Raw genomic sequence first — 14,808 nt, 5'->3', positions numbered from 1 at the left:
GGGAACTTTGGGGAAGCGCTTGCGTCGACGTGATGCGTTCAATGACCGTCGACTCAGAATTTTGACCAATGACGCGATCAGCCGCTAGATGGCAATAGTGTACTGTGCTGAATAGACAGCTCCGTAAAATCGCAGTTTGAAGTGTGCGACGTCCTCGGTTTTTTTAGTGTTTCTCTGACCAAATGCAGCAGCAATTATACAACGGCATATTAATATTGTGCAGTGACTTGTGAATAATGTGTTTAATAATATTGTTAATGGTTTAATAATGTGTTTAATGGTCATCACACTATATGGGTGTTAAAAAGCTGCTCAAAACTACTGCTAACCAAAAGTCAGGAGTGGCTTAGTAGCTGTTGTAGGCCAGACAAATGCAGACGCTTGGGGGGGGGCATATCAGGTGACCCACCAAAGCTGTTGGTCTTTGCTACAAGCAGCAACCAGCATTTTGAACAACAATCAGATACAGCAAATGCTTTTCTGGAACCATATTTGATTTTATTTTGGAAAAAGCACGAGGTCACCTGCAAGGCAAGGCAGGGTGGAGCTAAGGAAAGACCGTCCCACCAGTGACTGGTCCTCACGAGAGAGAGAGACATTAGTCTTTTTTTCAAGCAATCCGAGCAATTTGAGGACGTTTCCACATACGTTGGTGATGTCACAAATGAAAGTGCAAGCTTCCCTCCCAAAATAAAGCGATGACGGTAAAATGATCATCCCCCATTTCCTCTTCCTCCGCCCAAAAAAAGCCAAGCTTTACATCAGAGACCCCGACCGGAACAATGGGAACGCAAAGAAATCAGTGTTCCTCTTCCCCGTCGTCCCCGTCGTCCCCGTCCTCTTCATCTCCAAATGTCTGCTCCTCCATCTTGCCCAGCGAGTGCGATCGCGCCGCTACCTGCGCGGCCACGGCCGAGCTGAAGCTGAGCGACTCGGAGCTGTGGATCTCCTTCAATCTGTCCATGATGGACAAGGCGGGTACTCTAGGCTTTAGGTGTCCATCCAATCCATTCAGGTTCTCCTCGCCGTCGTACTGATGCAACTCGGACGCGCCGCCTCCTCCTCGGGCGCACACCCACTGCCCTCGTGTGGCCTCCTCTTCCTCTGCCTCCAAACCGCAGCTGAACTCGGAGGGGTCAGGCCTCACCCGCTCGTCCTTTCCTCCCGGCTTTTCCTCTCCATTTCCTGCCGCGGAATCCGATAGGCTGTCGCCTCTTTCTGCCGCCGCGGCCAACGGATGCGTCGGGGCGTCGGTACAGCAAATGGAAGCAGCTGCGACGACAGGAAGCAAGCGCTCGACTGACACCAACCGGCATTTAAGAATCAATCACTCATTGGAATTTGGATTGCCAATTGAAAATGGCCACAAGGAATAAAGACAAGGCACAGATTGAGACATTCCAGACCTTGGTCGCTGAACAGCATCTGCTTCCTCTTCATCCTATCGCCGGCGAAGGTGCGGAAGCCCAGCACCGCCTTGAGCTCGGAGAGCACACGGCGGGACTCTTCCCGCTCGCGCCGTTGCCGCTCCCGCTCCTCCGGCGTCAGCATGTCGCACCACGAGTCCTCGCCTCCGCCGTCGGAATCCGAATCGGACACGTAGGCCTCCAACTCCTGTCGCATTAAGAGTCCTATTTGGTCCTGCCGAGCCGAGTCGACTTGAGAGGTCGGCGCTCGGTCAAGCCCCAGCCTCCCTCCCCTACCAGCTCTTCTGGAACCGGATCTCTGTCCAGGATTAAAGGATAGGACGGAGGAGGATCAGGCATCTGGGGCACGGGGGTCCCATCCTGTTCCGGACCCTCATCGTTACCTGCAAAAACAGCGCCGACACCTCTGAGTCCAAGGATCAAAGTTTCCTGATGTGACTCCTTCCTTCCTTCCTTCCTTCCTTCCTTCCTTCCTTCCTTCCTTCCTTCCTTCCTTCCTTCCTTCCTTCCTTCCTACCTACCTACCTACCTACCTACCTACCTACCTACCTACCTACCTACCTGGACAGTCATTGGCCCGCCTCAACATGCGCTCCACTTGCCCGATGGTGTCGTCCCAGCACCCGGCGCTGGCACGCATATGCGGCTGCAGCTGGTTGAGCCTGTCGCTCAGGTCCCGGTATCCCTCCAGAGTCAGCTCGCCGGGCTCCTTGGACACCATCATCTTCTCCAGGTCGTCCTCCATGATGATCATCCTGGAGAAGGCAGGCGTTGGTCGGGCTTAGTCGCCCGGAGCTGCAGGCTGCGTGTGCGTGCGTCTTACTCGCTCAGGAGCGCCTTGAGGTGGAGCTGCAGGCTTCGAATGGACGCGTGAAGGGTGTTGAGCTCCCGGCACTTCTCCCGGACACGAGCGCCGCGATCGCAACCCGACGTCCTGGCCTGCGTCTCAAAGTGGCGGTGGAAGTCGTAGCTTCGCCGCACCTCGGCCAGGCAGGCGGCCAGCGCGCGATGGAGCGGCTCGGTCACGCCGGCGATGGCGCGGTGCAGCGCGGGGGGAAGCGGCGCTGCCGCCGGCGCCGCCGCATCTTCCTTCACTTCCTCCTCGAGTCGGCGGGGCGACATCAGGAGGGCTAATCGGCGGAAGCACTCCGAGCTCTGCCCGACCCACAGTTGGAACAACATCTGGCACAGGGACAAAGTGTCACTTAGCCCGTTGACATCCTCAAAGCACCGATTGGGAGATGAGGACGAAACCTTTAGGGCGGGCAGGCTGTAGTCGTCGGTCAGCTCCTGAGCCTGCTCGTCGCCCAGGTGTTCCAGGCCTAGGCCCAAGCCCAGCTCCTTCAGAGGCACCGCCGACACGTAGTTGGTCACGTTGTCCACCTCGGAGCTCAGCGGGAACGTCGGGAGGCGTTAAGGGAACAAAATCATGCATCAAGGGTTCTCTCATTGATTGTTTCCATTCGCCAGGAGGGTCAGGAAATTGACTTGCAAAAGGATATTCCTTGAGCATGTGACAGGTGGCCCTTCGCGAGGCTCGAAAGGCCGAGCGGAGGGCCCGGTAGAGCGCCTTGCGCAGTCCCATCAGCTGCTGGCCTCGGGGCGCCGAGCCTCCCGCTCCCGCCCTGCTAAAGGTGCCGGCCGCGCTCACCCTGTCGAGCAAACTTGACAAGTGAAATGTGATACAACTGTGGAGACGTCTCGAATTGGTGAAGAGGCGAAGACACAGCATGCTGACAACCAATCGCAACACAGGACAGGACAGCGTGAAGCACACCTGGCCGCTTTCGCACGGGCTTTTCTTTTTTGCCGTTTTGCTTCAAAGGCACTCAAGCTGAAGTCAAACGTTTGGCCGCCGCTGAGCCAACACAAAGCGGACTCTCATTTCACTCGTCGGTTGGGTCGCAATGAATGCGGTGATGACATTTTTGCACCGTGTGAAAGGGACTCGTGAATCATGCGGGGTGGGGGCGAATGCTAAGGCTAAGCTCACAGGTCATGTTTTATGGAAGCATGCAGCTCTGGGCCGGCCGGGCATGCGGCGGCGATCAGACACAAAGGACGGGCGGGCGGGCTCGGGCAGGGGGGACAAGGCCACCATTTGGACAGGACAAGCAAGAAAGCTAGCTCGCTTACAGGGTGAAGCCTCGCGAGATGACTTCCGTCTCCTGCACCAGCCGCAGAGCCTTGCGGGACACGCCCGTCAGCGCCTTGCTGTCGTGGACCAGCGTGCGCAGCTGCGAGGCCCGGGCGTGGACGGCCCGTCGGGCGCCGCCCCGCCTCCACAGCGCCGCCGCCGCCCGCAGCGCCGCCCAGCCCAGCGCCACCAGGACCAAGGGGGCCGCCGCCGCCAGCGCGCCCCCGGAGGCCGAGCACAGACCCAGCAGAAGCGCCGCCAGGCCCACCAGCCACGCCAAGTCCCTAAGTGGACACAAGTGGAGGTAAAGTCGCAGAGCCCTTGAAAATAAATGTCAATCTTGTTATTTGCGCACCACGATGACAGCGCGGCGAAGACGGCGAGTCGGGGCAGCGCGGCGAGGTCCTGCGACGAGCGGAGCGTCAGCAGGCTGGGATCCAGCAGCTCGATCAGCTCCACGTCCTCCTGCAGCAGCACGTCCTGATCCAGGATGCAGCGCACCGAGTACTCGCCCAGCACGCAGTCCTGCGGGCGAGCGAATGAACGAGCCAGGTTGGCGAAGAGAGACTGGCGAGCGAGCGAGCGAGCGAGGCAAACTGATGTCAGTTCTTCAAGTTGGACCCACCAGCTGCTGCTGCTCCAGTGTGTGAGAGGAGGCCGCCTTCTGAAGTGGGTTCCATCTCCACAAGGCTTCAGCCAAGGTCTGCATGACTCCCACCTACACACATTCAAAAAGTCCTCAACACAATTCAAGATAAAAGGATGCAGACCTACAAGAATAAAGTTGATTTTTTTTTCTTTCTTTCTTCACAGTCATAATATTACAAGTACTCATTTGGTGTCATTAGATGAAGAAAAAACATTAATTTGCAAGTTTAGCATCACGCTCGCCGACGTTAAGATATTCGGCCCGTAATTCTGTCTTGGCGGACGTGAGACATTTGAGCAAAAGCAAAAGTAGGGATGATCAGTCTGGCAGCTCCGGCTTTATCTGACATCCGGGAAGCGCCGCGCTGACCAAACACTTCCTGTCCTAAACAGCGCAGAGGAAGTGTGACACATGTGGAAAGTTCCAGAAACACCAAGGCATTTGCACCGTTTCAGATCAGGACTCGTATGAAGAACTCACCTGGGCTTCCCGGGGAACATCCCAAGATCCCAGGTCGCCGTCTTCGTCCCTCGCTGCCGCCGGACATGCTTCGAAGTCCGTGTGTCCTAAATCGTGCAGGTAGTGGAAAAGCGGCGAGTTCTGCAAAGCAAACGCTGAGGTCAGAGTGCTTTCCATCTTACCTGTTGACCCCTAGTGCATCAAAGCCACCTGCACTCCCGCTCAAAAAGTCCCAATCTATTCGGAGCATGCGCCCGTGTCCAGATTGTGTCCTAATACTAGAAAATGGACGTCATGATCCTCCTCGTCCTCCTCCTCCTCCTCCTTTTTTGTTCCTGTCTGACCCCTTTGTTGTCAGCGTTATTGCATTACAATACTGGTGGACACTTAACAGATGCATCATGGCAACATCTGTGTCATTACCAGCCTATACATAGGATAATACTTACTTCCATGGTCACAACGAGCTCATTTTGTCGCAATCCAGATTTGAGGGCGTGCGTGCGTGCGTGCGCGCGCGTTTATTTATGTATTTTTGTTCTGTCTGTCTGTCTGGTCAGCCCCACCTACTGCAATCAATAATAGTCCCCAAACTTGCCCCCGTTTATCAGAAGCACAGTTAATATAAGACAGCAATGAGTCGGAATTTATTTGGCACTTTGAAAAATTAACGCATCCGGTTTTTTGTGTGTGTCTCAAGTGTCTATTTGTGGCAGCATGACAAAGCAGAGGCTAACAAGTGAGACACGGGTAATACGAACCTCAAACACGACATCTTCGTCATACTCCTCCGTCATGGCGCTGCTCCATCGACGCACGGCTCGCTTTGCATGTCGAACTTTGGATGCGACTGGACGGGAGGAGTCGGCCGAGAAAGAGAGGGGAACTTCGGAGTTTAGCCTCTTTGCTAAATAAAAGAACTACAATTCCCAGCCAAGCGAACCCGCTCACGCTTCTTCCTCGCAAGAAACTACACTGGGAGCTGCTGACCCACAGCGCCGCATGTGGCCGCATGAAGCATAGGTCCAACCGTTAGAAAAGTCAAGCAAGAATTGTTTAGCAAGACGGCGGAAGTACAGTGAATACTATTATGTCACAATAAAAGTTTCATCGAACAAAAATGAGATTAACAAATGTAACGTCAATAAATGGAACTTAAATAGGATTAGTATTACAGTGGTGAGTTATGCGACGGAGTTTTATTCACGGCAATGCTCCAAAAACATCACGTCGTTTACAATCGGCTGTCTTGCTGTATCAACAACAGGAAGTGGTTTGTTCACAGTGCTTCGAGCTTTACATAACCGACAAACTTTGCCGAAGCCGAAAAACTTTGGGAGAAAATGGAAAAAGCAACAAGGATAACGTCGTTACCGGTGGATGTGCGAGCGTGATAAGGCTTAAGAGCGACGCTCCGCGGTTTCTTTTAGCTCCCCGCGGTGGATTTCCAAGTGACAATGTTGTGGAGGCAGGAAAAAATCAAGACCTTGTCGCGCTTCCATTGAAAGTGAATTTACGTTCCTCATGGAGAAAACAGCAGCAACAAGTAGGGAGTCATGAGCACAGGTTTGTTTCTTGGGGGGGGTAACCGCAAATTAGCTATATGTACTTTTAGGTCAAATGCTCATGCTCAATGCAGCGTCGTGTAAAACGACTTTCCGAAGTTACCGTCCACTGATTTTTTTTTTTTTTTACACCACTTAATTACAGCTTTCCTGAAGGAAAAAAAAAAACGCCTCCACATAAGTACTACAATAGAACACACTACACGTCTACAATGAGCCTCGTAATAGTACAATAAAAGTCGCTTTCCGTTTTAATGGCTCACTTGCAGCTGGAGATGGTCAAAACGTCTTTGTCTTTTAGACATCTGTCCTGCTGGTGATGCTACACCTCCAAATAATGCGACATTAACGTCCCTCCCTCGTAAAGCTTTGCTTCAATAGATGTTGTCCCTCGCATGGATTCCGCGTCATCGGAGAGAGTGTTTGTTTCTTTGTTTGTTTGCTTGTTTGCTTGTTTGTTTGCTTGTTTGCTTGTTTGCTTGCTTGTTTGCTTGTTTGCTTGTCGTTAGTCGCATTACCTGACGCTTCATTTTGACGAGTCTGGCCAAACTCCGTTCAGAAACGATGCAAAATTGCATGGTCTCTCGCTCGTGGGTTGTCGTAAAGTATTTGTGAGGCTTTGGTGGCATGGTCGTCACAATTGGAGGATTTCGGCGTGTGGTGCTAAGCATTTGGGTCAACTTTAACACCAGGAAGCAACCATATTTTCAAATGCATGCCAGAACCTGAGTTAATAAAGGCAGGTCGTTAAAAACACCTTTCTACCACATGCGTGTGTTGGCAGAATCCAAAACACAACTGATAGCACAGTGTGAAACATTCATTTTGTGTTCAAAATATGTTTGTGTCAGGATCAGCCATATTGCCAACGGAGTTAGGTGTCATTTTCCTTTTTGTGGTCATTGACCTTTTTGAAAGTTCACCGCAGGATGCAGTTGCAACGTAACTGCGTGGAATTTTGCCACGGGTTCCCTGCTTCAGTGAGTCAGTCAGTCACTACTCCCAGCTCTTCCATTCAAACGGTGACGCACACATTACTCCCCCGTTGAACCTGGCTTGTAACTCCACCTCTGCTGATATTTAAGAAAGGCAGGAAGTATAATGTGTTCACGTGTGCGTGTTTTGACTCTTGTCTTGTGTTGTGTACATGCAGGTGTGAAGAAGCCTCCATTAGCTCCCAAACCTAAACTTCCCGTCGTGGCCAAACTCCCTCCCATCGCCCCCAAACCAGGCCCGCTCAGCACGCCCCCCGTTTCCTCCCAGCCTTCCCCCGCCACTCTCAAGAGGACAAAGCCGGCCCTCGCCCCGAAGCCCTGCATCCCAAAACCCACAGGCCCTCCCGCCCCCGCCGCCTCGCCGCTTCCCAAAGCTCACCTTATCTTATCTCCTCCTGGGCAGGATCTTCCCGAGGACAGCCTCTCGCTGCTCAACACCACAAATGGGATTTTATCGGAGCGTGAATCGGACTATGTCATTCCCACGTGCGCCTGCGGGCTGCGGGACCGCTGCCGGTGCCAACGTGTGGGGAATGGCGTGCACGGGCTCAGGAACGGGGATCTCGAAGGAACGCCGACCACCGGACCGGAGGAATGTTTGTGCGAGGGGGTGAGCAAAAGACCTCGGGACAAGCCTCAGAGACAGGTGGACAGGGTGGACAAAGAGGGGAACGGGACTGAAGCTGACGCGAGGCCTGCGCCCGTCGGCTGTGATGTTGCAGGCAGCATCGTTGCCTCCTGTCCACCTTCGGAGTGCAGCGGCCATTTTCAGGGCGACTCCTCGGTTCCCGCGCCCCCGAGTAAGCCCCTCCCCGTCCCGCATCCTCGCAGGCATAAGAAGCCCGCCCTGGTGAGGCAGGACGGCGTGGAAGGCGCGGCTCAGGATCCTCCTCAGGAGCTGGACGACCTGAGAGAGGAGTCAGTTGGGCAGCCGGGCGCTCCGGTAGCGGGCGCCCCGGTGCCACCTCGCCGCCAGACCTCCCTTTCCCCTCGCCTCTACAGAATGCAGCGGACCTGTGCGAGACTGAACAAGGTCGCCTCCCATTCGCTCAGCCTGCTCTCCCAGCCTCATCTTGCGGGGGAGCGAGAGGGCGAGGAGCACGGCGGTGGCGGCGAGGAGGAGGAAGAAGACGGCTACGGCGATTTCAAGCGCTATCCTGTCACCCACAGCCTCCCCAAGCAGGTCAAACTGGGCTGCCCGCCGCCCATGCTGCACGCCAAGAAGCCTCGATCGGCTGAGGAGCGGCGACCGGCGAGGCCGCCGCCCCGGAAACCTCAGAGGCACAGCCTGCCCGCCCCGCCGCCTCCCTCCGTCTGCCCCCCGCCGCCTCCTCACGGCCCCATGAGGGAGCTGCCCGCACCCCCCCAGGAGAAAGCTTCCTGGCGCTTTGCCCGGCCGTGCGTGACCTTCTTCAGCCGCCAGGTGCCCACCAGGAGCAGCGTGCCGCCCAAAAGTCGGGCGCCGGCTTTGGGGAGCAAGCAGCGGGCCAAGTCCTTCTCCGCCGCCGACCTGGCCACCCGTGTGGAGCCCAACAAGCGGAGCCTCTCCTTCCGGAAGCTTCTGGAGCTGCGCGTGTCTGTCAAGATGCTGCCCAAGCTGCTGGCCAAGGGAGGCCACTCGCTGGACGGCACCGATGGCGAGTTCAAGCGGGCGCAGCGGCCCAACAGCTGCATCGGCGAGGTCGGCATCGGCGAGGTCGGCATCGGCGACGACGACGACGGGAGCGCCGAGTACGAGAACGTGCCTCTGTACGAGGAGATCCCGGAGTACATGAACCTGCCCTTCCACGGCGGCGGACCGGGCTGGTCGCAGGACGGCGACGACTCGGACGTCTACGAGGCGCAGGACCCCTACCACGGCTTCGGCGAGGACCACGGCCTTAGGTGGGATTCAGTCCACATGAGCTTTTCATTTCACAATGCAAGAATGACACAAAAAGTAGGAATGACTATTTGTTTTCCTCAGTGTGAATTTTGAGCCTGAGCTCACTTCTTCTCTCAATCATCTGTACTGCTAAGCATAGTCCGGGCCCTCCCCTCCCCTCCCCTCCCCTCCTCCACCCCAGGTGGTCCACACTCTCCGGGCGGCGACAGGTGACATCAGCACGAGTCAGCGGCGCGTCAAACGTTGGTAGCGCGTCGACGCGCTGCAGGTCGGCCTCGCGCTCTTCCTGTGGGTTATTTTCAGCCTGCCGGGCAGGAAATGTTTGAAAAAAACGCCACACGGCTCTCCGCAAGTGGGAAAAGAAATGTGCGCCAACCAAAAGCCTGCCTGCTTGCCGCCCTGCCTGCCTCCTCCTCCTCCTCCTCCTCCTCCTCCTCCTCCTCCTCCTACTCAGGCTGGCCTTCCTCGCTCTGTGTTTAACCTCCAGGCTTGACTTTTTTTTTTTTTTTTTCCCCTCTCTCACCTCTCTTTGACTTGAAGAGAAAATGTGAACTCTTCACACACTTTGCACTACGGGAGAGCAGAGGAGCAACATGTTTTCAAACCACGCACGAGGAAAAAAAAAGGTTTTTAGTCCTCTGGGGAGGGACCTTGTTTGTTCCACATCTTTTGCTCTTCATTTGTTTGGGATGTTTTGTTCAGGTCCAAGGAACCAGGTTGACAGAAAACAAAATTTGTGTTGGGCCGGGAGCAGAGCTGAGGGCTCCGACGGTTCAGCTTGAGCAGAAGCGCATGAAAACATCAGAGGCCGACACGTGTCCGTGCTTGCAGCCGCCTTGGCACGCACAATGCTCCTCTTTGACACCCGTGCTATGTTCCCACGCGCAGCCACCGGCAGAGGAGGGACGTCCACTCGGACGACGACGATGAGGGGGCCCGCAGTTGGGACGAGGAGGAGGAGGAGGAGGACGACAACAGCTCGTCCTCCAGCAAGGAGCACGTGGACCCGGCGGACCGACAGGTGAGCACCTCGGCCCCGCCCCCCGTCACCGCAAACCAGATGCCGGTCTCTTTCTCGCAGCTGGAGGACGAGAGCAAGCGCAAGAAGGTGGCGCACATCGCCCAAGAGATCATGAGCTCCGAGAAAGTGTGAGTCCATGCGCTCGCTCGGTGCACAGAAACAAAAGGACGTGGGTCATTTGTGCGAAATGATTTTCTTTCCCGCTGCAGGTTTGTGGATGTCCTCAAGCTTCTTCACATCGTAAGTGTCACATGACCTGAAGTGCCATCCTGTGTGTGTGAGCGTTCTGTCCAAGAAATCGGGTCAACTCGTATTCTTTTCCGCGCGCGCGCGGACGCAGCAGCTGCTTCCTCCTGCCACTGAGCTGACCTCTGTGCACGCACACACACGCACACACACACACACCCATGCAACGCTTTGCGCATTCCTGCGGCCGGCCATTCAGCCGACGTGCCACTCGAGAATGTTTTGGAAGGTCCCGCGGGTGTGCCGGCAAAGCAAAAATCAGATTACGTAATAAGATGGCGGCCGTTTGGAAGCGAGCCACGAGAGCTCCAAGGTTTGGAAATGCGGCCGAGCGCTCGCGCTGGTGTTTGAGTTGGCCAGAAGCGAAAAGGTTTAGTCAGCGACCTCGCCGCTTCCTTCCCTCCCTCCCTCCCTCCCTCCGGCCGGCCGAGGGCGCCGACTCCAACGCGTGCATCCGTGTTGGACCCAGCCTGGGTTTTCTGCCTCAGGACTTTCGGGACACCGTCGCCAAGGCCACGCGTCAGAACGGCAAGCCGGTGGTGGACGAGCGCGTCCTCAGCCAGGTCCTCTACTACCTGCCTCAGCTCTACCAGCTCAACAAGGACCTGCTGAGGGAGCTGGAGGAGAGAGTGGCGCACTGGTACGTGCTCGCCCCCCCCCCAAAGTCCCCCCCCCCCACCACCACCACCGATCGCCCGATCGGACTCGAGCCTTCACCGTCCTGGCTTTGCAGGAGCGAGCACCAGCGCCTGGCCGACATCTTTGTGCAGAAGGGGCCCTACCTGAAGATGTACTCCACGTACATCCGCCAGTTTGACAACAACGTGGCGCTTTTGGACGAGCATTGCCGCAAAAACCCGGGCTTTGCCGCCGTGGTGCAAGACTTTGAGGTAACGTCGTCGTCGTCGTCTGGCATCAGGCCCGCCCGTTGACGCTTGTTGTTTGGCTGCAGACCAGCGCCAGATGTGCCAGCCTTGCCCTCAAGCACTACCTGCTCAAGCCTGTCCAGAGGATCCCCCAGTACCAACTGCTGCTCACAGGTGAGTTCTGGAGCACACAATCTCCTTTCCGCGTTTGCAACATCCCAACGGCTCCACGGCGAGCGACATTTTCAAATTGGAAACTGCAAGCAAATGTCTGGTCTTATAACCCGGAGCTTTTATTTAGATCGGTCACAGAATAAAATAGTCAATAAAAGTCAACGCAGCATGGACCGTCAGCAAGGTTCCAAAAACAAACGGGAAGATTAGGCATAAGAACTTGTCTTATGCTGCCCTCTAGTGGACAGCAACAAGAAGGTCACCTCTGCCCTTTTCTAGATTATTTGAAGAATCTGCCTCGGGACTCTGAGGACTACAAGGACACAGAAGGTGAGCGAGAAGACAACGCAGCACGATGGAGGCGAGCTCCGTGACCAATGCGTCTTAAAAAAAAAAGCGCTTTTGTCCGTCCGCGCAGCCGCCCTGAGCATCGTCAAGGAAGTGGCCAACCACGCCAACGACATCATGAAACAAGGGGTGAGACGCCAGCCCACGCGCTCGGCCGGACGTTTCTCGTCTCCCTTCTCATCGCCGTGGCGTTTGCATTTCATTCTTCCAGGATAACTTCCAGAAGCTGATGCAGATCCAGTACAGTCTGAACGGCCACCAAGAGATCGTTCAGCCGGGCAGGGTAAGACACTCCTCCTACTCGTTTCTCCGTCGGCAACGCTACCACGCCAGTTGAGTCCCGACCGACGGGTTCCCGCAGGTGTTCCTGAAGGAGGGAACGCTCATGAAGCTCTCCAGAAAGGTCATGCAGCCGCGGATGTTCTTCTTGGTGAGTGCCCATTTGGTGTGGCCGTCTTTTCGCGAGCTGTCTTGACTCAGCTGTCGTGCGCGTCCAGTTCAACGACGCGCTCATGTACACCACGCCCGTCCAGTCGGCCCAGTACAAACTCAACTGCGTGCTCTCCCTCGCCGGCATGAAGGTAAGATGACGGTCGTCCGTGCCGCCGCTTGTGATTGTGAGCGGACGCGCCCGCAGGTCAGCAAGCCCAGCCAGGAGGCCTACCAGAACGAGCTGAACATCGAGAGCGTGGAGCGCTCCTTCATCCTGTCGGCGAGGTCGGTTAGCGACAGTTGGACTCTGACTCGTGAGGCGCCACGCCGTCGAGGGAGGCGCTTGCGTTTTTAGCGTGCCGCTTTTCTGCCTCCAGCTCAGCGACAGAGCGAGACGAGTGGCTGGAGGCCATCGCCAAAGCCATCCGCGACCACGCCAAGAAGAAGATCAGCTTCACATCCAGTCGCAGCCAGGAGGAGGTGAGGCTCGCGGGCGGGCGGGCGGGAGGGCATTTTTGAAGCTGCCCTCTGACCCTCCGTGATGGCGCAGGGCGACGACTCGCCAGACAGCGGCGCCCCCTTGGGTTCCAAGGCTCCCATCTGGATCCCCGACCTGAGGGCCACCATGTGCATGATCTGCACCTGCGAGTTCACCCTCACCTGGCGGCGCCATCACTGTCGCGCCTGCGGGAAGGTGCCCTGACCTCGCGGCTGACCTCGCGGCTGACCTCGCGGCCTCGACCGCGCCGCCTCGACCGCGCCGCACGACCCGCCCGCCTCATCTCGTGTCGTTCCCACAGGTGGTGTGCCAAGCCTGCTCAGCCAACAAGTATTACCTGGAGTACTTGAAGAACCAGCCGGCACGCGTGTGTGACCACTGTTTTGCCAAACTGCAGGAGAACAGTGAGTACATGTGTCTTTGTGTCTTTGGATGGCGATGTGACTTTTTTTGTTTTTTTTCCTCCCCAGACGACCGCCGCGCCTCGTCGTCGGCGTCTCCCATCAAATCCGGAGCGTTTTCCTTCACCAGGAAACAGAAAAAGATCCCAGCTGCGTTAAAAGAGGCGAGTGAGAGAGAGAGCGAGCGAGCGAGAGGTGAGGCAAGATAAGAAGCGGCGTGACCCGCCGGGCTCTCTTCCCAGGTGTCGGCCAACACGGAAAACTCCTCCATGAGCGGCTACTTGAGCAGGTCCAAGGGCAACAAGAAGCAGTGGAAGCGGCTGTGGTTTGTCATCAAGAACAAAGTCCTGTACACGTACGCCGCCAGCGAGGTAAGTGCCGGCGGCCCCGGCCAGCCGTCGTCTTCTGGCTTCCACATTGCGGTCTTTCTCCTCTCCCTCAGGATGTGGCGGCGCTGGAGAGCCAGCCGCTGCTGGGCTTCTTCCTTCGGGAGGAAAAGAACGGGCCGGCGCAGAAGCTGCAGTTCAAGCTCTACCATAAAAATACGCTCTTCTACATCTTCAGAGCCGACGACATCCCCACCGCACGGAGGTCAAACCGCGCCTGGCGCGCAACGCAATCCACGCCAACCTCCTTGTGACCTGCTGCTCTTTTCTTTCAGGTGGATTGAAGCCTTTCAAGAGGCCATGATCCTCGAGCAGTGATGAGCCAGCGCACGGCCAAGCGGGAAGGCACGCCGCTTCCAGTAGGAGATGGGACACCCATTGGCGCGGCATTTCGAAACAAAACAAAACAAAACCCCCAAAAATGAATGGGAGCTTTTTCTTCTTTTCCGTCTGATGCTGCAGCTGCGGCCCAAATGCCAAAGAATGTGCGTGGAAGTGGACGATTGCCCACCAGCCCCGGTACGGATCTTAGTCAAAGGAAATGATGGGGCAAACTAGGTGGTGGGAAATTCAAGCAGGTCAAGTAAGAGGAAGTTGCAAGAAGAGATATTCTTCTATTTTCATACAACGGGGTCCTGGACAAAACTCGAAGTGTATCACGAAACCTATTACTCTCCAAAATGTCGATGGTAGACTCGGAATTGATCCGTGAGCAATATTATGTGTAGAATAGAGCAACGTTGACATTTTCATACAGTCACGCATGGAGAAGCAGGCCAGGCCAGGGTCTGCTGAGTTTTTCTTTAATTAGGGGAGGGGTATGCGGTTGCACAAGAAAACAAAACAATTGTTTTGTAAAGTACATTTTTGTACCAGTGAAACATTCAAAGAGACCATCATTATAGTATTTTCTGCCCTAACCTGCCTCCTCCAAATTTGAATGACCCGCACAACTTTTTGTGTCCACTTTCTGCTTCAAGTTGTCATTGCAACTCTTGATTCCTTCTTGTCGATTTGGTTTGAACTTGTCAGGGTTTATGTTGGAAGCATGTGTTTGCTTGTGATTGTACATTATCGGTGACTATTTTTTTAGTAACACTTGTGTGGAGGTAGAGTCTCCTACAGAACAATCATAATAAACTGTCAGGCAACAGTTTTTAATAATAAATCTAGGTCTACTTTTGGCTTGATGTGTCCAGAGACTTTTCTACGATAAACTATGGTTCCTTTCTCAATTAGTCTGGACGTTATAATTGACTATTTTACGATACAACGTGCGGAGATAGAGTCTCCTACCAAACAGCAATTATACAATCCT

General features: G+C 55.4%; 2 protein-coding genes across 5 annotated transcripts; one reads left to right on the top strand and one right to left on the bottom strand.

The window, feature by feature from the left end:
* Positions 1–476: 476 nt before the first annotated feature.
* Positions 477–6,619, bottom strand: vezt (vezatin, adherens junctions transmembrane protein). 3 transcript variants are annotated; one of them, XM_049760372.2, is made up of 13 exons: positions 6,501–6,619; positions 5,434–5,522; positions 4,694–4,813; positions 4,190–4,282; positions 3,920–4,089; positions 3,564–3,848; positions 2,930–3,091; positions 2,682–2,829; positions 2,251–2,609; positions 1,989–2,182; positions 1,704–1,810; positions 1,407–1,614; positions 477–1,272 (listed from the first exon to the last, which is right to left on the bottom strand). In XM_049760372.2, the coding sequence occupies exons 2-13, from the start codon at positions 5,467–5,469 to the stop codon at positions 800–802; spliced, it is 2,355 nt and encodes a 784-aa protein (XP_049616329.1). In that variant the 5' UTR covers positions 5,470–5,522; positions 6,501–6,619; the 3' UTR covers positions 477–799. The 3 variants fall into 3 exon arrangements, with proteins under 3 accessions (XP_049616329.1, XP_049616330.1, XP_068505724.1); XM_049760373.2 differs by lacking the exon at positions 6,501–6,619 and having other exon boundaries at positions 2,930–3,079; positions 5,434–5,632; XM_068649623.1 differs by lacking the exons at positions 3,564–3,848; positions 6,501–6,619 and having other exon boundaries at positions 2,930–3,079; positions 5,434–5,629.
* Positions 5,945–14,674, top strand: fgd6 (FYVE, RhoGEF and PH domain containing 6). Of its 2 annotated transcripts, XM_049760299.2 has the most exons (21): positions 5,946–6,238; positions 7,391–9,116; positions 10,006–10,138; positions 10,199–10,266; positions 10,348–10,378; positions 10,873–11,024; positions 11,118–11,274; positions 11,337–11,424; positions 11,704–11,754; positions 11,843–11,901; positions 11,984–12,055; positions 12,134–12,202; positions 12,270–12,353; positions 12,410–12,489; positions 12,582–12,684; positions 12,755–12,898; positions 13,005–13,107; positions 13,174–13,268; positions 13,347–13,475; positions 13,547–13,695; positions 13,766–14,674. In XM_049760299.2, the coding sequence occupies exons 1-21, from the start codon at positions 6,229–6,231 to the stop codon at positions 13,806–13,808; spliced, it is 3,546 nt and encodes a 1,181-aa protein (XP_049616256.1). In that variant the 5' UTR covers positions 5,946–6,228; the 3' UTR covers positions 13,809–14,674. The 2 variants fall into 2 exon arrangements, with proteins under 2 accessions (XP_049616255.1, XP_049616256.1); XM_049760298.2 differs by having other exon boundaries at positions 5,945–6,238; positions 13,005–13,268.
* The last annotated feature ends 134 nt before the right edge of the window (positions 14,675–14,808 follow it).

Source organism: Syngnathus scovelli, chromosome 22, assembly GCF_024217435.2.
Source record: "Syngnathus scovelli strain Florida chromosome 22, RoL_Ssco_1.2, whole genome shotgun sequence".
Taxonomy (NCBI): domain Eukaryota; kingdom Metazoa; phylum Chordata; class Actinopteri; order Syngnathiformes; family Syngnathidae; genus Syngnathus; species Syngnathus scovelli.
The sequence above is the reverse complement of the archived record's forward strand: the minus strand, read 5'-3'. Positions and strand labels throughout refer to the sequence as shown.

What these genes read in the sequence shown, in the direction of transcription:
- vezt (XM_049760372.2), bottom strand. Translation starts at nt 5,469, where the DNA reads ATGACGGAGGAGTATGACGAAGATGTCGTGTTTGAG. An exon ending in CACTGGAGCAGCAGCAGCTG is followed by an intron (nt 4,090 to 4,189) that starts GTGGGTCCAACT and finishes GCTCGCCCGCAG; the next exon opens with GACTGCGTGCTGGGCGAGTA. An exon ending in ATCCGGTTCCAGAAGAGCTG is followed by an intron (nt 1,615 to 1,703) that starts GTAGGGGAGGGA and finishes TTAATGCGACAG; the next exon opens with GAGTTGGAGGCCTACGTGTC.
- fgd6 (XM_049760298.2), top strand. An exon ending in TGGACCCGGCGGACCGACAG is followed by an intron (nt 10,139 to 10,198) that starts GTGAGCACCTCG and finishes TCTTTCTCGCAG; the next exon opens with CTGGAGGACGAGAGCAAGCG. An exon ending in GGACTACAAGGACACAGAAG is followed by an intron (nt 11,755 to 11,842) that starts GTGAGCGAGAAG and finishes CCGTCCGCGCAG; the next exon opens with CCGCCCTGAGCATCGTCAAG.